The sequence below is a fragment of the Rhea pennata genome, chromosome 1 (assembly GCF_028389875.1).
Source record: "Rhea pennata isolate bPtePen1 chromosome 1, bPtePen1.pri, whole genome shotgun sequence".
NCBI lineage: Eukaryota > Metazoa > Chordata > Aves > Rheiformes > Rheidae > Rhea > Rhea pennata.
Genome location: NC_084663.1, coordinates 78,919,356 through 78,942,363, shown reverse-complemented (window position 1 = coordinate 78,942,363; position 23,008 = coordinate 78,919,356). Strand labels below are relative to the sequence as shown.

At 42.8% G+C, this 23,008-nt stretch overlaps 1 protein-coding gene across 2 annotated transcripts in view; it reads right to left on the bottom strand.

The window, feature by feature from the left end:
• ETV6 (ETS variant transcription factor 6) overlaps positions 1–23,008 on the bottom strand; it is a 141,770-nt gene that overhangs the window by 25,751 nt on the left and 93,011 nt on the right. For both annotated transcript variants that reach the window (XM_062592734.1, XM_062592742.1), the window contains exons 3-5: positions 9,485–9,649; positions 5,378–5,512; positions 230–772 (exon numbers count right to left, since the gene is read on the bottom strand). In XM_062592734.1, coding sequence (XP_062448718.1) covers positions 230–772; positions 5,378–5,512; positions 9,485–9,649 — 843 coding nt within the window. The remainder of the gene's footprint in view (positions 1–229; positions 773–5,377; positions 5,513–9,484; positions 9,650–23,008) is intronic.

Sequence of the window (23,008 nt, the reverse complement as noted above, 5' to 3'; positions counted from 1 at the left end):
ATGCATTCTGTGGTCATAAGGAAGTCACTCTGTATCTTTGCTTATCTACCATGAAATGTGTTTAATTGTACTTAACTGTCTAAACCACAGATGTGGAGAAACTCGCAGAATGCCAGTAAACTCTGAGGCCACAGAGTGGCAAAAGGAAACGAGAAATTATTAATATATGGCATGGTAAGTTACGAATGAGGAGGTTCAACTTCAGTGTAGCCTAGACAGTGTCACTTACCTGCTATTCTTCCAATTGGCATTGCATGATCTTCAGGAGGGGAGACAGACACCATGATGTGGTTCATATAAGCTAACTCTTCCCGGTGGGACAGGTTGATTGGTTTTACCTCCCTGTGCAGCCCATCATCAGACAATCTTGATGGTTTGAAATCGGAGTGCCTGGGATTCAGTATCAAAGGATGCATGATAGGGCTGGGCATAAGCTGGATCACCCTGGTGTTCTCCTGGCGAGGGCTGGAGGGCTTCTGGAGCACTTCAGAAGGAGGGGGGCAATGGTTGTTTTCTATTGGGGACACTGACAGAGGATAGGGCTCCTGGTGGTTGTTCTCTTGCTGATGCCTTGTCCCTGGCACCCTGTCAGCTGGGGAGAGGCGACGGATAGTGCTGTCCATAGGGGATTTCAGTGGCCGCTGATCGGGATCTGGTGATGGACGGTGGTTGTTGGTGACAGGTGATCTAGAACGATGCAACAGTTCAATGGTTGGGGTATTGTGGTGGACTGTTTCTGTGGATGGTCTTGAAGGTCTCTGGACAAAGGTATCTATGAAGAAAAAATGAAAGATATAGATTGTCTCTGTTGTGATAAAGCTGTAGGACCTAACTTTTCAAAAGGCCCTCTGAATCATAGAATCATAGAATCAGTAAGGTTGGAAGGCACCTCTGGAGATCATCTAGTCCAACCTCCCTGCTCAAGCAGGGTCACCTAGAGCATGTTAGACAGGGTTGCATCCAGGTGGGCCTTGAAGATCTCCAGAGAAGGAGATTCACAACCTCTCTGGGCAACCTCTTCCAGTGCTCCGTCACTCTCACACTGAAGAAATCCCCCTTCACGTTCAGGCGGAACTTCCTGTGCTTCAGTTTCTGCCCATTGCCTCTTGTCCTGTCATATAAATAGTCTGATAAACAGACTAAGTTATCTAGCAAAACCCACTAAAGCATTTTGTGGAACCCTAGCTACATTTTATACCCAGTCTTGATTGTAAGAGCAAGCAACATCTTCATAAGGATATTATACCTTTTTTTTTTTTTTGTCTGTGCTACTGTCATGTCATGCTGTCTGTGCTGATGGGTTGTACTACATAAACACTTACTTTTCTTTAGCAGCAGGACATCTAGTGTCACTTTTGTGTGGACTTGCTTCTCTGGCCATGACCTTAAAAATTAGGAGGAGATCTAATCATGGCTCCAGATAACTTTAGGTATGTCTTTAGATATTAATAATCCATTCATAAAATGAAATACTTGTTTAATATGAACAGTGTAAACTTTCAGCTTAGCTAAAAGGCCATCATTTTTGACTGGGGAATTGCTGACAGAGAGGAAACTACCACCAGTGAGCAATGACTAACAGGTTTTTATCTAGAAAACAAAGATCAAATTTCAATACTGTTTGTTGAAAGCCTTGGATGATAAGAGAAGGAAACTGCTGGGTACACGTCAACAATTGAAACAAGTAGCTGACTATTTGTGGCTGCCTGTTTGTTTGCTTATTTTGCTCTGATCCTCCTAAAAAGAATGATTCTCTTGCTCTCTGTCAAGGTGATGATATGCTTTGAAGACCCTGTTGAGGCAGACAGGTTCCCAGACTGTCCTGGAATCCAGGCAGGCAACGAGAGGGATCAGCACTGTCTATGAAAAGGCCTAAACAAGCAAAGCTCTAGACCTGAGAAAATGCAGTGCGAGGCAGTGACAAAACACCAACCCTTTTAACCTACCCAGTGGGCTGCTTGTCTATACAGGGAAACTGAAGGCTGCCAAGAAAACCTGAAAGTTTAGGCAGAAAATACATGTCTCTGGAACACTTACTGCACACACTTGTGGTCCCAAACAAGAAAAATAGATTCACAGGGCTATTTAAGGTACTCACAGTGAAACAGCTGGAGGAAATGAAACTCCAGAGCCACATATTGCTCTTGTTTAAACCCAAATGGCTTTAAATACAATGTGGCCAACTAATATAGAATAGCTCAAATAATGTGAAGATCATAGAAGAGAGATTAATCTACAACTGTACCTACCCTTGTGGCAGTCCTTTCTTAAAGTTTCCTTTCTTCACTACAATTGAAAGAAAGTGGGAACAATTCATACCTATGCCCAAGTTCTACTCAGCATCCTATCTTCTACACACCATTCACTTCTGTCACTGTTCATTCAAATGCAGTGTGCTCATTCTTGGCCTTTAAGTGCAGACTAGAATATTGCAGGGACTTTTTGTCCTATTTATTTACATGCCTTGCTGTGCTTTCCCCAAAGCTCTCTGTAAACATTAGTTTGCTCTGACAAGTTCCAAATAAAAGCAGACCTATCTCTCTGCTCCCAAACCATGGTGATCCTGAACCAGGAGGAAACAGTGGAGAGGAGGCAGGCATCTTGGAGCCCTTTTGTAAGCAACAAGAGGAAGAACTAAAAATGGATACACACCAATGTTTACTTCCCTCCATGATCTTTTTCTTTAGGTAGCTGTTTCAAATGCCTAACCAAAGAACTCCCTCACCCCAGGGCCTGAGTCGCTATGTACCATAAACTATTTGAATTTAGCTGTAAGCTCCACTGCCATGAATAGCATTGAGTGGAATAAAATCCTCATCACATTAATTTCTTGGGACATCGGATTACTGTAAATCAAGCACATGTGGTATATCATTTCCTTCAGGAATATAGTCACTCATCAGTCTAGCTCTTCATTTTAAGTGACCAACAGTCATTTCTTGAAGAGAAATCTGTGAAAGGGAAAGTGCTCAGGAAAACTGCTGACCTATCTGGCCCATATAGGAATGGGTGGAGTTGCTCTCACTCTGGGAGTGAGCAATCATGGCGGTGCTAATCCCAAAGCACTCTCTGCTTACCTATAAGAGAAGTGTTGGGAACTACAGAGTAAACTTCCAGTATGGCACCCCATCAAATCACTCAGTGCTGAGTCAGAAGAACCACTGGAGATGTAGGATAATCCAGTCTCCACTGCTCATCCATCTATCTTGGCAATATGCTCACCCATTGCCAGCTGATTTGAAACAGTCAAACTCACTTTGCTTTAGCTAGCAAAAATCCACTAGATGTAATTGTTCACTCCATTTATTTTGGATTAACTAACTTAAAATGAAAGCACTTAGAAGCAGGATCATAAGTAAATAGGCTACTAAGAGATAGACAAATGAGCCTGTATAGGGAAATGGAAAAAGATCACTGACATAAGGAGGGATTAAAAAAAATCTATCACCTGTGAAATTCTATCACTCAAATTGTGCTAAAGGAAAAAATGACCCCTCTGTTACACTTCTGAGCTTATGAGTTAGGCAGAGTTAAGTTCTGCCTCTCACATTCATTCTCTTTATTTGCTAAGTTGCATTCTCCTGAGAGCAAATGGTAAACCTAACTATGCTAGTTTCTCTCAAGTGACCACAGGAAGAAGAAAAAAAGAATGTCAAAGTACATAAATAAATAAATAAATAAATAAATACACCTGCCAATAAGTTCTTGGCACAAAAGTTTTGTGATTGCTGTGAATCTGTGGCAGGCTAGCTGTCATTTTTTTGCTTGCTTGTTTTGAAGTTCTTATAGTTAAACAAGAACTAATTTTTGTCATTATTATGAAAGATTTTGAAGTAATAGCAGTTTTCTAAGAAAAAAGTGGTACTACCTGTAGCCACACAGGAGAGGATTGTGAAGAAGAAATCAGAATTGTTTCTTAATCCTCCTGTGCTCTGACAGAGATTGGACTATATTGCTAAAGACTTACGCTGTTAGTGATGCACATGCAGGACCAACTCAACAATCCTATGTAGAAGGAAAATTTTCTAGTTTAAAACTCAGCACCTTTAGTGGAATTTTGGAAGGGAATACCCATGGGTGAACACCAAGCTTGGGGGAAAAAATGGAGACTTTTATAATGGCCTCTGCAAAGTGTCTATTTTAATACACCATGCAACTTCTTCTTGCACAGCTCTGCCAATTCAGCCTCATCCTAGCCTGCAGCATCCTCTTCTAATCTGAAATATTTATACACCTGTGTGGGAGCACTTCAGAATGTCTTTATACCCCCTGCTGCTGTCCTACTCTTGGCTTAGAGTTTTGCTCATGCCCTTTGACTCTGGCTTGCTCAGACTGGCTATGATCTCCCTGTATAGGTCTGACAGTATCCCTGAATCTTGTCTTGCAATCCCATGCTGAATTTTAAAATAGTTTTCTCCAGTGAGCAGACACTAGGGCAATATCCTAAATATTCTGTTCCAACATCCTAAATGTTCTGTTCTTGTCTTTACTGAGAAAAAATAACACTAGATTTTCTTGATTTTGACTGAAAAAAAATTAATCCTGTCTAACGCTTTCATGCAAAGTACTTGCTTTCTTAAAAACCTTATGCTTCATATCTTTCTGTTGCTACAGAAAACCTAAAAATATTTCAGGGTGTGTATTCCTGGAGAAAATGAATAAAACCCTCTCCATTTTCCACGGAAGGAAACACACTTACATTCTGGTCTGCTCTAACAAAACGTGGAAGAAAGTAAAACCTGCAGCGCACAAACACTTCTCTGCTCTTTCTTCACCACCTGTGGCAGACACTGTATGTATGGATACTACTAAAGGGCTAGCAGACAACCTAAGAAAATATTTCTGATAGTAAAAAAGAGAGCAAATATGCAGAGAAAAACTTCTCTCAAAATCACCCAACCAGTTCAAAAGCTGAGCAACAAGATGGGCTCAGTGCCAGAAGCTCTGGCTTGATGCGATGACAGATTGTCAGCTGAAATGACTTAAGAGTTAGATATTCCTCTCTGAGGCTGCTTTTTCCTCTTTCTGCAAACAATTGCATCTCATTACCTCTCTGGCACACTAAAGTCTGTTGTCTGCCCAACTGGGAATAAGGAAAAGTGAATCGATGGGCTCAATAAAACTTCTTGGTATTTTTTTAAATCTGCATCTGGTATAGCTTTTAAACAGACCTTGGAAGCATGACAAAATAATAGAAGATAAATAGAGAATGGCCAGTCCTCTCACTGGACCATCTGATAGTTCTAACAGCTATGGAGTCAGAGGGGGGAGTGTAGCTTTATTTAAGTAACTTTTGAACAAGAAAATGACATCATTCCTCAGAGCCGTACCCAAATCGCCTCTCTAATGATAGCTCCCATAAGAATGAGACAGTTACCTTCGTCATGATTCTGGTGTAATATGACCTCTGGCTGAGCATGAATAGAGTTCCCAGGGTGGAAGAAAGGCGGGAACAGCATACGAGCTTTCCTTTGTTTCAAGATATGCTGAAGGAGTTCATACAGAACATCACCTGGAAGACAAACAACAGGAAAAAGGAAATGAAAACCTACATACTGCTAAGAAGACTCATTCAGCCATCTGATGCATGAATTCATGGCTCCCGGGTGCTATTTTCAGATCTAAAAATGCCTGCAGTAAAATCCTGTATTTCACTGTTTTGCAAAGTTCCTCCCTGAAAGGAAAAAAGAAAAGCTCTGTGTCACACCTTTGTGTATTAATATCGAAAAATGAGAGAACGGCAAGAAATTGCTTCTATTACCCTGATACAGAGCTTTTTCAGGCCATGTGATCCAAGGGTTCAAAATCTTCACAAGAAGTAGTTAGTTCAATGTCCCACTATTTCTTATCACAGCTTCAGTTTTTTATATAAACACTTTAGGACACAGAATTCATAAATGTAGAGCCCATGCTTATTCAGTGAGTTACTGGGAGCAATCATGGTGCTCTTTAATTACTGAATAACTTAGGCTTTAGGGGGGGGAGAAGGAAGTAGTTGCTGTAGAGAATGAGTGCCTGTCCCTGTGATACGGATGCCCCAAGGGCAGTGGCAGCGTGCTCCTCTGATACTCTGTTCTAGGAAAATTTATAGGAGCAGCAACTCTCACTTCGATAAGTTACTTCAGCACACAATCAAAGGCTTAGAGATTTATTTATTTTATTTATTTATTTATTTATGAGATTTAGGTACCCTGAATGACAACTTCTGGAGATACGTGAGTGCTGTAGCTGCCTTAGGAACTTCTTAACTTCATTCTTGGTGTCCAGGGTTGGACTTCTGAAAAACGCAATGGGATCCCAAAGCTAGTTATTTCTAGATAGCTGAACCTGGATGGGGATCTCTGCAACAGGCAGTATTACCACATAGATATGATGCACACTAAGGAACAAGATGCAGTGGAGCTGGTGCTCTGGCTGGGCAAGTACAGTCTGTTAGTTGCTACTGGATTACACTTCCACAAAAATGTCTGCTAAGAATTGTACAGCACTAAGCTGACGTGTCCCTGAATGAACTGACTCAAGCCCATCTGGGTGGTAGGTGTTGGGCTAATGCTCATTTCTTTTGCGGTTGCAAGCAGGCTGTTCCTTGCTGTTTGCCCTCATTCCCTGACACCAGTATTGCTAAATTCTTCCTCAGTGGAAGCCATCATTGCAGTATCTAGGAGACTAATGGATTAATGTTTGCCCCCATTCCCTGACACCAGTATTGCTATATTCTTCCTCAGTGGAAGCCATCACTGCAGTATCTAGGAGACCAATGGATTAACTGGTTATCTTGTCTTATTATCCATTACACCTCGTAGTGATGCCCTCCTTCCAGCAACATTCACATAAAATATCTAGGTACTTACATGTTTTGTCTGATGTGATTGGCTGGACATTTCCAAGTGAAAGAGTACAACATGGGGGAGGAAGTATTCCTACTTTCAATGCAACTTGCTCTCATCTGTTTATCACTGCTCATATACAGAAGAATACAGCACTAGCATATCATTTGAAAAAGGGCTTCTAATTTAGCAAAGTTTCACCAGAAAACCTTGGATTTTCTGTGAGAGTTTTCTCAACTGTGTGTGAGGTCTTTTAGTAGTTGGTTCTATGAGACTGTAAGTTGTGTGCCATTCAGTGCCTGTCTCCATAAACTGCCAATGTTCTGTTTGTTGAAAAGTTTAGTGTCTCAGTGTGAAATAGTTAAAGCCATTCTGCTTCCCATAGTTCAGCTTCCTTTAGCATCTTGGCTGCTTTTGCTGTCTCAGTGGTGACTTTAGGGCATTTTTAAAAGGTGACTGCAATACCTGAAAATCTAATTAAAAACAAAGCCTTGAGAACCTAGTTACCTTTTCCATGCTTAGTACATGAAAGCCTAAAAAGTGATTTTACCACATAATTTGCATCTTTGAGTGCACTAGTGGCATAATCATAACTAATGCTGTAACATTCCAAGCAATAAGGTAGCAAATTTGTACCTCCTTTGATTTGGCCTGACAGACTACTAAAAACATCCATAAAGCTATCTTTTTTTTTTACCTACCAAAATAGTTACAATTATGCAGCACACAGATACAGTTATACTAGTAAAGAAGTGAAAAAGTCATTTTTCCTCTCTCTTTCTGACTGCCTCCCCTGACCAGCCCTGAACATGAGAGCAGCTGTGGGACTCTGAGACTACTTTACTGATAAAGCCACTGAGGGGAGTAGATGCAGTTCTGCTGTTTTAATCAGGAGTGCAAAGCATGCAGCTTTGTGTAGATACAGTTTTCAAAAACTTTATAGTACTTCTATGATAAATACTATTTCATAGTTCTTCCTAAATTTCACGAATAGTTAATGTGAGGGAAATGATGTCCTGTTACCTGAAGTCCTCTAAATGTTTTAGGAACTAACTGAGACATCCTCTAAAAGATTTCTTACTGGTAAGGAATACCTGGAGAGGAGAAGCAGAGAAAATGGGAAGGAGGAGGCCTTTAGTTTGGTCATTTAAGCCCAAATTTTGGTAAGCAAGAACTTAGTTTTCTCCTTCAAGTGTGGACTCGCAGGCGAATAGTTCTTCTCTGGAAATGCTCTGTCTCCATTCTACATACATGTCATCCTACTCATTTCAAGTGTCCTCACAGCACACACGGTGAAGAGCATAGGCGTAACTTGTAGACAGCAAGGCACTGTGATGATAAAGGGAGCTGCCAAGAAGAGAGACAAAGCTGTCCTTCACAATCCTTTCCCACCTCCCTGCTTCCAATGCTCCTTTGCCTTAACAGGGCCAATTTTGTAATGAAATGATTCAAAATGTGTTCAAAATTAAACAAAAAAAAGTTTTTTCTGGGCACCAGTTTTCACTACTGCATCACACTGATGATAGACATTAATGTTTGGCATCTCCTGCCATACAAAATTACTCCTGGATTTGAACCATATGCCTCTATAAACTTATATATAACTATAAACTCTATAAACTATATAGTAAACATAAGTCAGTTTGTGAGACAGATTCTGCTGGAGGATGGCTGTGGGAGTGAATTCAAGGGAATCATCAAGTAGTCTAATGCAGAATTAATGCCATTCCCCGTTTATCAGTTGGAGCTGCGTAGCACCAGTTGTATTTCTGCACCTAGCAAACCTTGCACTGGAAGTCTCATGATGGCAATTCTGCAAGTGTTGGTCCAAACTCTTTAATCACCTATAGTGATTGAAGTAAGTGCCTTTATATTTAACAGGAGTATCTTTATGGTCATAAAAGGAAAGCTCACACCCTTACTTAGAACCAATAGCTCATATTTAGTTAAACATCCCTGACAAAGGAGGGCGGAGGCTTAATCTGACTGTACTGCTGAAGGAGACAGACTGCAGGGGATACAAATACAGGCAGGCAACACACACATTTCTAAATCCTTCTTATGAACTAATGGAGACATAACTTGGGCAACAGGCAGATTGATTCATCCACCTGTCTGTATTGTGCCTTGGGCTGGACTCCAGCACCTGAGAGAAGTTGGAAAAGTAAAGCCCACAGGGTCTGTAAAACAGAGGAAAGGTCCCACAGGGATGCGTTTTGCAGTCACTTTTAGCAGTACACCAGCCAAGCCGACTGCAAGGCAGAATGCTAATAGGGGCTTCTTAAGAGGCTGGAGCACTTGATTAACCTGCTGCTGTAGTTGGGTCTGTGAAAAGATAAGCCTTTACAGGAAAGAGCTGGAAGTCACAGAGGGCTGCCAGAGCAGCCTGCACTTCTACAGGGAATTTTAACTACAAATGGGTCAGACGTTTGTGTTTGGATTCAGATTCAAATTTGCCTAAAACTCAAATATATCTGGATTTCTCTTCCCACCTTCTCCTTTTTTGCCTTGCTTCATATGAATTTGGCTGTCCACTCTTTCCTCCTCACTGCCTCATATCCCCTAACACAAGTCCTTTTTCTTCTGCATTCTTGTCCAGACTTTTTTTGCTGCGTTTTCTCTCTCTTTCAATCACAGCATCTGCAAGTAGTCCTCACCTGAATGAGGAGACCTGTATCGAAAGTCCTCTTTGGTCAGGAGCAGCAGAGCCTTGCCATTCATCTCAAAAGTGTTGCTCTCAATCGGCCTCAAGGAAAACTCTTTCTCTGCCCATCTGAGCCACTGTGCCACATCATCCCGGCTCCAGTAAATGGGCTGCAGACCTGTGGCAGGGAGAGACCACAGGGTTACAGAGCTGAGACAACACAGGCAAACATCAGCAAATCCCCCCTTTTGTCCCCACACCACAATGTGCAAAATCTGAGGGCAAGGTGTGGGAGAGGAACGTCAAGTTAACACAAGATCACTGTAAGCACTGGACTGTGAAATACCTCATTAGCTTAGACTGACAAGGCATCCTGGTTTATCTGGGACATTTTGGAAAACAAAAACTGCCTCAACATCCTGAGAAAAGCTTTGGGGATATTATTTCATTCCAAGTTTCCACTGTGAAATGGTATTTTCTCCCAACTCCCCCTTCCAAGGCACAGAGCAGGAGGCAAAGTCCTGTCAACATCCATCCTGGGTGTGTATCCTGTGACAAAACACAGAGTGTTCTCCTTGCACACCCCTTATAAAGTAATCAATCAAGAAGAAGAAAAAGTAGTCAAATGCAAGGGACCCATGGCTACACTTCTCTCTAGGTGGGTGGAGACTGCAGAGAATGATTTTCCAGGGCTCCAAGGAGAATGTGGTACTCCCTTGCTCTCAGCCAGCTGTTACAGCATACAGTGGTACCACAGGCACAGCCTAGACCATTGTGTTTGGTCACAGGGCCTCAGCCAAGTTACCAGGGAAGCTAAAGGTCTTTTGCCTGCTAACCTTTACTGAGTCCAGGCACAGACCCGAGAGGTATGATAATTCAATAACTGTTTTATAAATTTAAAACTGCTTCCTACCCCTGGAGAGAAGACAACATTGTGAAGAGCTGTTTATACCTAGGTAGACAGATTATCCATTGGGAGATAAAAGCTTTCTTTCCTCTTCCCCCTCGTGAGATGACTCATTGTTTGACTTGCTACAATGTGTTGGGTAGAAAAGAAAGCTTCACACTGTGCATAGGAACATAAAATTTGCCATATCTGATCGGATCTCTGGTACACAGCCTCTAGCAGTGGCTAATATCTTACGCTTCAGAGGAAGACGAACCTCCCTTCCTCATCTTGCACCTGGCTGATTGTATGCTGCACATGGGAAAAAATTTCCTTCCTGGCACACCATTCGATGAAATCTGATTACCCTCCTCCTACCAAGCAATAAAAGAAACTTGGGAGATGTATAGAGTTTTGTTTTGTCCTTTTTTTTTCTGTTTTAGCAAGAGGTCACATGCAATGAATTGCAATCTGCTGCTATGCCGGACTCCCAGGCAGTAGCTTTGGAAAGTCCCAGAACCAAAACTGCACACAGGATCGGATCTGAGTCAGCGAAGGAACTGAGATCAAGCCTGAAAGAGGGTCAGAGCTGACCGAAAGAAGGGAGGTCCGTGTGGCAGCAGCAAGAATTTCTACTAGCTTTTCACTGCCCCTGTAGCACTGTATTGTATTACATGCTGCAGAGAAACAAGAAGTAGCACTTACTTATTTGGGAAGAACATAAATTCTCTCTCCTTCTACTGAATGAGGGGCTGGTTATTGAGGTCAGTGTTTTCTGTAGCTCCCTTGTTTTTGGAGGGCCTGGGGTGAGAGGTAGGTCTGCTACGAGACACAAACCATTATCTAAAATGCCAGAGTGAGGTTCACCTTTTGCTGAATAGAGTTATTCCTGCAGAAAACATCCTCCAGACCCCAGGTCACTGCTGGTCAGCAAGCTGTTTGGCTGTAGCTATGACGGTTGGTTAAGGAGAAAGACATCAAATCTGAGGCAGCCACACCACAACTTACAAGAGGGTTAAAAAAAAAAATCTCAGCAGTGCTTGAAATGCTCATGAGTGACTCCTGACTCCATCCTCCTCGTCCTTTGCCATACCACACAAGCAATGAGTTGCCTAAAGGAACACTATAGTGTGGAAACCTAACTGGAGCTTTGATGTACACCTCACAAGATGAGGCAAGAAACAAAACAAAACATCACTGGGAAAATCAGACCTACATTGGCAGAGTTATATGATAACTTCACATGATCTGTATGCTCCCTTATAGATAACAGCATAATGAATAGCTCACTCCCAGTACAAACACAGATCACTTCCCGTGTGCTGGTGACAGTGTATTTTTGCCTTCTGTTCCATTAATACAAAAGTGCCACATCTAAGCAAAGGTTAGGCTAATCAGTGCTAGACCCAGAACAGCCAAATAAACTACCCAGACCAGGCCAAGTGATGTGCACTGTGCTGGCAACCCATGACGTTTACAGTGCAAATCAGACCTCTGTGCCATTTCAGTAGCATCCCTGAAGCTTGTGAGAAGGGGAGACTGAGTTTCACTGAAAAGCAGGGGGTGGGGGGAAGACCTAAGACCACCTGACTTCTAGTTACTGCCTGGGACGCTGAATCAGCATGCATACTTTCTAATTTGGTTTGGCTATCACTAAAATGAGGGGGTGGAGAAGCCACATCCCTCCACCCATGGGGTGATAGTGTAATTACATGCTTGCACTGTTTTTTTGAACACATAAAATGCTGTGAAATAGGTTAACTGCTTTTCTCTGGATGGTTTATCTCTGCTCTCCTTTCACTCCTTCCCCGCCCAGGCACTTCCCTGTGAAGTCAGTGTCTCCAAAAAAACCCTTTTTACATTGTCCCCCTCTGCTGCATGCCCATTTGCTTTGTGAGGCTGAGTCTGTTTGGCTGCAGGCAGCTTTACCAGGGGTGCAGAGAAACATTGCTCAAAGCGCTTTGGAAACTGCCGCTCAGAAGTAATTCTTCCATGTGCAGTACTCTATTTACTAAACATGTTTGCCACCTTCTTTGCTCTTTCTTGAAAAGAAGCGGTTGGTTTTGGGAAAGCAAGGGCATGAGAGAGTTGGCTTGGCAGCCAAAGGGATTTTACAGAAGAGTGTACGTAGCTATCACTTGGCCCTGAAAATGCCTTCCTATACTCTTCATGAAAGAAAGCTAACGTTGCTTATTTGGTTTTTCCTTTTTTGGATACTGCATTTTACATTTTCTCCATCTTCTCCTTTATTACTGTGCCCACAGTGGGAGAAGATGGTCTGTTGTTGAGAGAGATGCCTGCTGAACTGACTTGCCATCAGCGGGAAGGCTGATGAGACACCGTGGATGCTGCCTTCCCCCAGGACACCCTCTCAGCAGCCAGTATCACCACGAGTTCGGCAGTGAATTTTGGCTCATAGGTCAGACCTAGGTCTCCTTTCATCTCCACTACTCTGCTGCATGAAATCTGGCAAGCATGCCCAGCCTTGGTCTCCTTATCTGTGCAGTTTGTAAAAAAGGACAACAAAATGCTCTTGAAATCAATACCTGAAGGGAGGATAACCAGAGCCATATAAGCCCTCAGAGCCTGGCTCAGAGAGATTCCAGCATATTCCCTGGTCTGCCTTTTGCCAGCTTCCAAATATTAGCTCCAGGACCGCAAAATCTGAGAGCTTACAGAGGTGCTTATCATCTGATCTCTTCATACCCATTTGAACAGGGAGCAAAATTCACACACATCTTTCAAATGCTGCAGACTGGAGCATGAGTGTCTTAATGGTTCATCTCTTTCTGTGGCTTATTCCTCACCTGAAGGTCTCTTTCCAGCACCTGTTACACTAGCTAGGTGAGAGGGATCAATTCTAAGCCCCTGGGCACAAGCTGATAACCATATGGGCCACAGGAAAAAAAAAAAAAAAAAAAAAAAAAACACTCTCTGTTCCTTTTGCTGCACTGACAACTTGGGGAGAGAAAATACGTGTTTTACAATATGAGTCGTCAGGTACTATGGAGGCAACAGACACAGCTAAAATGAGCCTATGAGGTGTGCTGCCCTGTAGGCTACTTTCATCCTGACTCATTCTGGAACAATCTGAAAATGCAAATCCAGGGTGAAGTGTGAAGCACAGTACAACAAGCACTGCTGCGTTTTGATTCCCATCTGAGGATGAAGCTGTGCCGCAGCATGCGTGATGGAAACAGCACTTGCACAGAAGTTTCATGTATCTTTTTGCTCTGTTTCAGCCAGGCTTTCCATCCTGATGCCTCACTGTCTCGTGGGCAGGCTGAGGAGGCGAGAAGGGGGTAGGGGAAGACTTCTCGTTTACCCCCACTTTCCAGAGGGCAAAGAGGCCTGGTATCACTCCCACACCAAAAGTTACTCAGCACAGTTGGGCAAAAAGCATGGGGGCCAGTGCGTGTAAATCAGCAGCTAGTTTCTAAACACCCAGGGACACATGCATCATCTGCTGGCAGCAACAGGCAAGCCAGCTCTGACTAGAAGACAGCACTTGAGCCTTTAATGGGAAAGTGATGTTGAAAAAGCTCATGAGATTTGAGTGGCTGCTATCAGCTAGCTCTTTTTGAAAGGAAGCTTTCTTTTTTGTTATTAATTACCTATAGTCTTACATGTTACCCATACAGCCTAACAGGCGGCTCTACACACAGTGACATATGTGAAGCAATTAGGGGGTGTGAGTATCCATTTTTTTTCTCTATTTCTGTGCAAGGCAACACAGACTGGGGGAAAGACATGGGATCCTTCTCCAAGGCTCTGCCAGAGACACTTTTAAAAAGTCCTTCCTTTCTGTCTCATTCCTTGGTTTGGAAAGCTAGGCTACTAAAATGTACAGAGGTGTCATGGGGCTCAGTTACTTAACATCTTACTTAACACACTTTGAAAGCATGAAACACTGCACAGTTGCTCTGAGCAATTACTGCTCGATACTCCTGTAGTGCTGTCTTTGCTTCTTCCCAATTGCCTTCATATTTGGGGTATCGACTGCTGCTGGAGGCCAGGGGCCCTGGCCTGACAGAGCGTGGAAACCCAAAAGCATAGACTGCACTGTGCTGCTCCACGGGAAGGGCTTGAGCAGTGCCTTCAACAGCAGCGTGCTGATTACATGGAAGGGAGTTTCAAATTAAAACAGAAATTCAGCACTGAGGTCGTCCCGAGACTGGAACTTAATGGGGTCTCTGCTAGTGCTGAACTTTCACTGTAAGGACCTTCCCTTTTAGCTATCAATGCTGTCAGGCTGTCACCTAAGGAAAGGTCCTGCCTCACTGGTGGTCCATGCGTTTGCTCTTACAAGTAGGCAGGTAGAGGACAGAGGACTCGTGTGTGCAGTCACATGCCCAACTGCTTACTCCTCACAGCAGGTGCCACTTGACCCAGGTAGCGGAGGGCCAGTTGCCACTTGGCTCCTCTCAGCCCACCAAGGTCGCCTTTTTCCACAGCTGAAAGCTGGCTCTGGAGTTTAGAAGCCCAGAGATAAGCAAAGGTAGAAAAGCAGGCAATGGGTAATCCTAGCTAATCTCCAGAGAGATTTATTTGGTAAATGAGTACAAACTGGTACAAGGGAAATGGACCGCAGCAGAGGGAAATGTTCCTTTACAGGTCTCATTGGGGAAAAAAGCAATTGGATAGGGAACAGAGGAGTCATGTACTGGGGAGTGAGAGAGACCCAGGCAGGTCTCAAGTGTCCTGTCATCAGAATAGCAGAGCGCTAGGAAGCTTCCCACAGTGCTGTCAGAACAAACACCAGGCAAAACGGCTGTTTCAGTAGTAATCTAAAATAAAAGGAATGGGCTCGTGTCTGCTGTAGTCCTGTAGAAGAGGGTATTGGAGACAGAGAACAAGGAGAAGTAATGTTTTGTGCATCATGTGTGCTCTGGGGCCTCTGTGTATGCAGAAGTGCTACAGGGAAAGAAAAACAAGAAACAAAAAAACCCCACCCTAGTGCAGCACCAGGCAGGATTTCTGCCATCCTGATGTTGCTAGCTTTGTGCCCTGTGACCCAGCCCTTCTTTTCTCACTCCCTGCACAAAGACCCTGTAAAGCTAACACACCCTAATCCATTACGGCTCCAGGGTCATGAAATAAATAAAATTGCTTTTCTAATGTAGCCTTTGGAAAGCCTGTGAGAAACATATTGATTGGAAAATGCTTGATTAGAATGATCAAGCTCTGAGCTCCCACACAGGGAAATAAATCTTTTCAATTCCCCATACCCAGTGCCAAGCTCAGCTTCCTGGAAGCAACTATGGCCCTTTCTGGAACTGAAGTGAAAAATCCCATGTTCCATCACCTCTCCTGACCTGCTGACATTACATATGGTTTGCATTTGCTGATCAAATGCACAAGCAGGACTCTAAATTAGCTTGCTTATTAATGGTGGCAGATTGAAGTCTCCAGCAGGAAAAAACCCACAAAACCTGAAGTCCACGTAACTGGAAACAGAGAAAGGCTAGCCAAACTCTATAGAATTCGACAAGCATAACATATTCTTTCTCACTCCATAGCCAAATGTTTTATTTGCAGATAAAGGTTAGTAAATGAAATAACTCTCTTGCACAAAATTACTCAGCCATGTCTAAGACCCCCCTTCCCCAAAACAACAGTGAGAAAAGTCCCTTAACAATGCAGAGCAATTCCCGAAGTCCTCAGAGTTATCACTGATGTCAGAACAAAGCCTCAAGTGCAGCCTCAGTCATTTCACAGGGCCAGTGGTGTTGCAGTGCTAGTCACTGAAATCCATTTTTTGACCTATAGCAGACCCCTGCTCCTTTCTGTTTCCACCTCTATCATCCTTTTTGTTTGCAGAAAAAGCAGACCTTGAGACTTATTCTTTGTCTAGCTGTAAGCTGCCCTTTTTTGGGATCAGTCCCAGAGAACGCAGTAATGCAGGAGCAGTCTGCCCACTGCCGACAGGCAGTTTGCAGTCTGAAAGGAGGATTCATTCAGGATACATTCCTCTTCCCTGGGGCTACCTGCTCTTGATAAATGGTGCTGATAGGTGTACTGAAGTGGCCATGGTTTTAAGTCCTGGAAGGGAAAAGGTGCCAGCCAAAGCAGCAAGCAACCACAGAGGTGGTGAAAAGATCAGTCTGTTTTCTAGGCATTCACTCAATGAGCCATGTCCAAGAGCTTTCAGGAGTCCTGCAGAACAGCTCCAGATTCCATTTGTGCTGTTTGCAAAACCTTCCTTGAAGACTAACAAGAGTGCTCCTTCCAGGGGAGGATGAAGGCCAGCTTTTTGCATCTGGGCACCACATTCGGCAAAGGCCAAGAGCCTAACAGTGAGTCAGTGAGCTGCGGATGGCCCAGTGCTGGACAGCTGATTGCAGCAGTTCAGCCCCTACAGCAACTGCAGCATGCAGGGACAAACCCACTCAGGTCCAACCTGAGCCTTGCATTTGCTTATGCTGTGGCTATAACTTGTGGGGGCAGGTGACCAGAGGACTCCTACCAGAGCAGCTTGTGCAACATCAACAGCTGCCTGGGGGAAGGGGAATGGGGAAATGCTGTTTTGGATCTGCTCCTAGTAATAGTCTTAATCCACTCCTGACTCCTTCTCAACCAATTTTTGGCTGTTTTCCACAGAGCCGACTTTGCTTTCCTACGGCTCCCTTCCAAGAGGAGCTGAAAGAAATGTCTTCTGTTGCTTTTTTCCTTGTATGTGCAAAAACTATATCTTAAATAGCTCTAGTTGCACCCTGACAATGGCACAGGCTAGCTAGCTCCTCACACCCGGCTGCCAGAAGCAAACAGCTTTGCAGGTAGGAGTCAAGGAGCTTATAAAAACTTTAATTTACTTTCCAGCAACTCTTTTGTTTCAAACCAACTTATCTTAATCTAGGTCAAAATTCAAGCCTAACAAACATTCCTTACAGTTTTCCTATACTGCCACTGCTGCAACTATGAAATACTACTATTAATAATACTTGAACATTTGCACTACACAGTGCATTTCAACTGCAGATAGATTAGATTTTTATATCTGTTTCATAGATGTTAGGCAAAAAGTCATTGGAGAGCTGCCCGTACACTGAATCAGTTGTAGTAGGAATAGGATCCAGGAACTATATGCTGTTCCTCTTTACAACTGGACAAATACAGACCATTTTTATATCTTTAGTTAACACCTAAATTCCCTTCCTAGTTCTTGTGACACTTATGTGGTGTGTCCTGGCAACTGTAAATTTAAGTTTAAAAAGCTGTACCAGCTTGGATTGTCAATACATTCTGTTTCTTTCTTCTTAATGGAGTATGACCTTGATCTCTGTCCGTGATGTTCACAATTTGTAAGTAATAGATTAATCTTAGCAGTAGTAATAAATTAATCTTAGCAATCTTGATCTACACATGTTTCTACTTAAGTCTTTTGCTTGCTGCCTAATTGCTTTACAATGGAGAGGGGTGCTGAGATCATTACCACATTTAGAGTATGCAGCAGTAATGCTGGTGATAGAACTGAAAGCTCCAGGTTTATGCAGCAGCCATTCAACACTCCAGAAATATGTGAAAAACAAAGAAATGGTTGATCTTGCAATGAATGCAGTTGCTAAAATTAAGATAATTCTTTCAGCAAATTATCACTTTAACTTATCATCAGCTAGGTCACCTTGATCTTCCTTCCAGTGGCTGCAAACTTAGAGGTGATCCTACTGTTTTGGAAGAGAGGTCAGGAAGTCCTTTTAGTACGGCTGAATCAAGCAGAAAGTCCTGAAATCTCAGTTTCATATGCCAGCAAAACATCACCACAGACATAGCAAGACATTGTAATCCTCCTGTGCTAAGAAGCTGCTTTCTTCTCACAAGGAGATTTTGTTCTCACATCCTGATGAAGTTGGGTCCCTTCCCCTTGAGGAATTTTGGCTGGGGCTTTGTTTCCTAACTCAGCTGTGATTGTGAGAGGAGGGGATGGGGAGGGGGGAGCGTATAAACAAAAGAGTATGTTTTCCAGGCTGTTTCCAGGGAACATGAGGCTGGCTCCACTACACAACAGTCACCACTATGATAGCAAGATGTCCTCTGGCAACTTCCTCAGCACCAGGGCTCTAAGCCTGGCAAGCTGCAGCCCCGCACTCACTGCTACCATAAAAACAGACTTTGGCAAGGCAGCCAGAGTCATTGCTTACTTTGCCTGTTATCATCAGCGCAGGAAAAATTTTACTACCAGTACATGCTAAAAACATGTCATAGTTCTGCTTCAACTGATTTCACTTTTGCGAAATTGTCTCTGTTTTTGCAGGCATTCTCCTTCAGACTCCTAATCCAGGAGGGCTATAAAAGCCTGCTTTAATCCATTAATATACTAGTTCTGAGCTTTATGCAAAAAAAATGTCACCTGGATCTGCCTCCAGGTGACATTAAATTTTTTTAAAAATGGGGGAAATGGTGCAAATTACAGCTCTAGAAGACTGCATGCTCTGCTCAGATTTGAATTATATCTTGGGCTTTGGAGGGAAAAGTCCACTCCTTAGCATGCTGCAGACACTTCCCACTCCCAAGATGCTGCAAACCAGAGTTGTGACATGGTTAAAAACTTTAGTTTTAGCTTCATTTCTTGATGGTTCCTTAATGAATCAAATCCCTGCTGCTTTTACTAGCTGTCAGTCATTTCTCCAAGAAGGCAATGCTGTCCTAGAGAAAGGTCAGGTCCTTAAAACATCTCTAGATCCTGGGGGCCCTTTCTTATACCCTAAGGGATGTGGAGATCCCTGAGATGGACCCCAAACTGCACTAGAGCATATTACCTGTACTTCAGAAGTAATTGCATTTCATTTGCATAAGACTCTTTTTATCTACCCTTCCAGTGTAAACCATGCGTAGAAAGGCTTCTTGTACAGAGGTACTTGTGCTTGAAATACATTGATAATGAGAACAAATTAAGTGTGTGCTCTTTGATTATCAGATGATAAATTATCATGATTATCTTTGCTGCAGCATGAGAATTGCTTCCTCTCCAGGGTTTAACTCTTACTTGCTCTGAAGCTAGTCAACTCACCCACTAACTTCTGATATTAAGCCAGAAAAAACAATTATTCCCTCTTAAGTTCATGTCTAATGAAGTTGAGGTATTCCTTCTATCCAGGGCCACTTGAACATACAGTCCATGCAATCAGAAATCAACACTAATGTTATGAATTGAGATGGTAGGCAAAATTCTCTTTGGCGTCTTGCCAGATCAGAGCAAGGATGCTGTCTGTGCTGTGCTTCTCAGATGTGTGCATGCTTCAGTCAGAAGTAGGGCTGCAGCACTCACAGTCATCCCCAGGGTACCTGCTGAACAAGCTCCCTGCAGCACCAACCACAACGCAGCTTTCAGCATATGCTGTATGTTCAGCATAGGTCTGCCTGACACTGTGGTGGCTAGTTCATGCTGAGGTCTGTGGGTACTATGGCTTTGGCAAATTCTTGGTATACCTAGCTCTGACCTAGTCTCACCTCCTGACTGCTGTACAGACACATAAGTATGTATTTATGTGAACTATGGCTACCTGTCTTTAACTACCTCAAATCTCAGAATTATGTGCTTCAGCTTCATCCCTCCAGCTTCAGTGTCTTGTTTGAGTCCTGTGCTTTCTATTATTCTCTTCGGTATGAAGGGGTCAGAACGAAGATGACAATTTCTATCTCAGCACTAGGTGGTCAGTACTCGATATACTGGTCTTCAAACAAGCTTCTTCCAGGTCACAGCCTGGATGATATGTACTGCTCTGCTGACTTAATATTCTTCTCTGGCCATCTCCTCTAATGTGTCAGTGTAATTGGTGGAGGGGCTGTGCTGTATAATCTTGATGAGGAAGATAATCTGCATTTAAACTACATAGATGCATTGGTCTCTACCAGATCAGGTCCCTGGGCTGATGAAGAGTACACTGCACTGACAGTTAGGTCGACACAGCCAAGAGGGGAGGAGCGGCAAATAACAGAAAGAACAACAGCTGGATGTGGTGACAGAGAAGGGAGGAAATGCTGCAACTAGTATTGTTTCAGAACATGTTATGTCACTGAAATATGCATGGGCTCACCATATTATTTGAGATTAATCTTGGTGATGTCACTGTAAAAGGCTTGCTTCCAGGACTGGAAAAATTAGTGCAATATCAGTGCAGGCAAATAATTTACCTACGCATTTGCAGCAGAGGATCAAGCCTTGAATGAAAAGGAAAACAAAGAGATGAGATAATTCACAAGGATGTTTTGTCTCATCCTGCCTTTCAGGTTTCTTGCAGAGGCAAAGGTGCTGTGAGAGAGACTGCATACCTAGTAAGGATGAGCAACTGATACCATCATAGCATCATAGTCCTCACTGCACTCTAAACCTATTGTACTAGTACAGACATCTAACAACTTCAATATCAGTGATATTATCTTGTGCTTTCCTTCTTTCCACCCTTCCTTTCTCCCATGGAGGATGGCTATCCACAATGCTTGCTACCCCCAACAACCTACTGGAATACAAAGACTAAATATGCAGGGGGCAGAAGGGACCTCTGTCCCCTGAGAGGGGCATCGTGTGCTATGGTTGGGAGTCCCAGAGCCTTCACCACAGTGGAAACTGCCCCAGGGAACAACACAGGGATCTAATTGAGGTCAGAACAGCTGTGGAAATGGGGATTAATTGCAGCAGAGAGGGTCCTCCCACTCCCACTCCCACTCCCATACCATTCATGGTGCCCAGAAATACATTGACTCCTCTTTCAAAAGGTTGGCAGTTAGTATGATTATTTTTCTTAATCTCAGTATTGTGAAGGAATAAAATGGTATCACTTGTCAAAAACATTTTGTATCATCTGATAACTTCTTTACATTGCGTACATTTGTGCATAGCAGTCTAAAACGTGGAATAAGGAAGAATCACTGCCTAAAGGACATGCCAATATAAACAAACAGCAAAGGAAAGTAGAAAAGGGATCAAACGTGCAAGCAAGGTGAAGAACAGGATGATATGCATATAACGCTGGTACCCCAGGGAGCCAGTTGAAGCTATTGGAATCCCCATGCACTGATTACTTAGTCAATAGTGTTAAACTGTGGTTGAAATATTTTCTCATCGACCTGTATTATTAAAATTTTCATAGAAGTACCTCCCTTTATTCTGGCAAATTTCAACAAGCTCTGCAGAAGACACTTTTCAAACTGCATTATCTCAACCAATGCAGAAGCCCAGATTTATAGATGCATCTCTTCACATTTGTATTCACAAAAGTTCAGACATTCACAATCTGTAGTGGAATCCAACAGAAGTATCTCTCTATAAGGTAGTAATTTATCTCCTATTCTTCCAATTCTTCAAGATCTGTGTGTTTTACAAAGCCCAAACCAGTTTAGCTTCATTCTTTAGGATCATAACTTCCATATCCTCTCAAGTTTCTTCTCTTTTGGGAAGACTGACTCACAATCAACTTGCACAAGGGGGAACATCTTTTAAAAATATCACCCTTTGGATCTACTGGTTTTGTGTCTGGACTTGTCTGAACTTGGCCATCCTTGATCCAGTGTCTACTATCCTACTAAAAAGTGCTTGCCCAGATATTCTTTCTCCATTTCAGCAGAGATGCTATGTCATAAGTTTAGTATCCTTGAAAGCTGCTTTTGCCATCACACAAGCATGAATGATTTTTGGAAATGCTTGAGGAGGGGAAGGTTCTTGATAATGAGAACATAGGAGTCAAATCCAGATTACAACAGGCTTGAACTGCTATAAACCTCTGCAGCTGAGAATCAAAGTGTGCATGTGTATGGAAGAGAGATGAAAGCCGGGGGAAGGAAAGACCGAAGAAGATACGAAGCGAACATGCACATAAGGGGAAGATGATGAACTATGTTTGGAAGAAAGGGTATCTTCCTCCTTTTCAGTCTGCCCTAACTCTTCCCTTCATGCCCTTTTTTACAATTTCTACATTCTGGAAATAACTATAGCTAATAGATTTGTCCAGATACATGTTATCAGTGCAAAGCAGTTGACATTCCAGGTCTTTCTTTTCTTTCCAAGTTAGAAGTGGAAAATCACTTCCTTGAAATGCTCTGCTTATTAACATGATATTTATTTTTTCACATGACGGGTCAACTGGCTCAGCAATGACAGCATAGTACAGAAATGCAGACATGGGCGCATTGTCAATTTAGGGGGAGAAGCCTCCTTCAGCAATTCCACACAAAATGAATCTAGGTAATGCAAAGTGCCAAAAAAATTCCTGTGAAGCCCTGAAAAAAACTGCAGACTCTGGATGTCTCACATTACTCTGGCAGATAATAAACATAGAGCATATGGGCTCAAACACTATCTGTTCATGAAAACACAGTCCCCAGCATTTGATGTCATGCATAGTTTCTGAGGACATGAATGCAATTTCAAAAAAGCCCTTGTTCTTCAGGCGTCTGGATAACCAAACAATGTAAATTCATAAAGAAAGTTTCTTTGTGGGCTGGTTTATGCCATAAGAAATTGTAACTTTTTTTCTGATACCCTTCTCTGAAGTAGCTAGAACAGGCAACTGCTAGGTTGGTCCTATCCCATATTGTCTCTTCTCTGATCTGACCTAATTTGTTAATTTGTAGGTCCTGAAACAGACAGATTAATTCTCAAAAGTGTGAGCAAGGACTAACTTTTAAGAACATGTTTTGTTGATGCTTTGTTTGGAA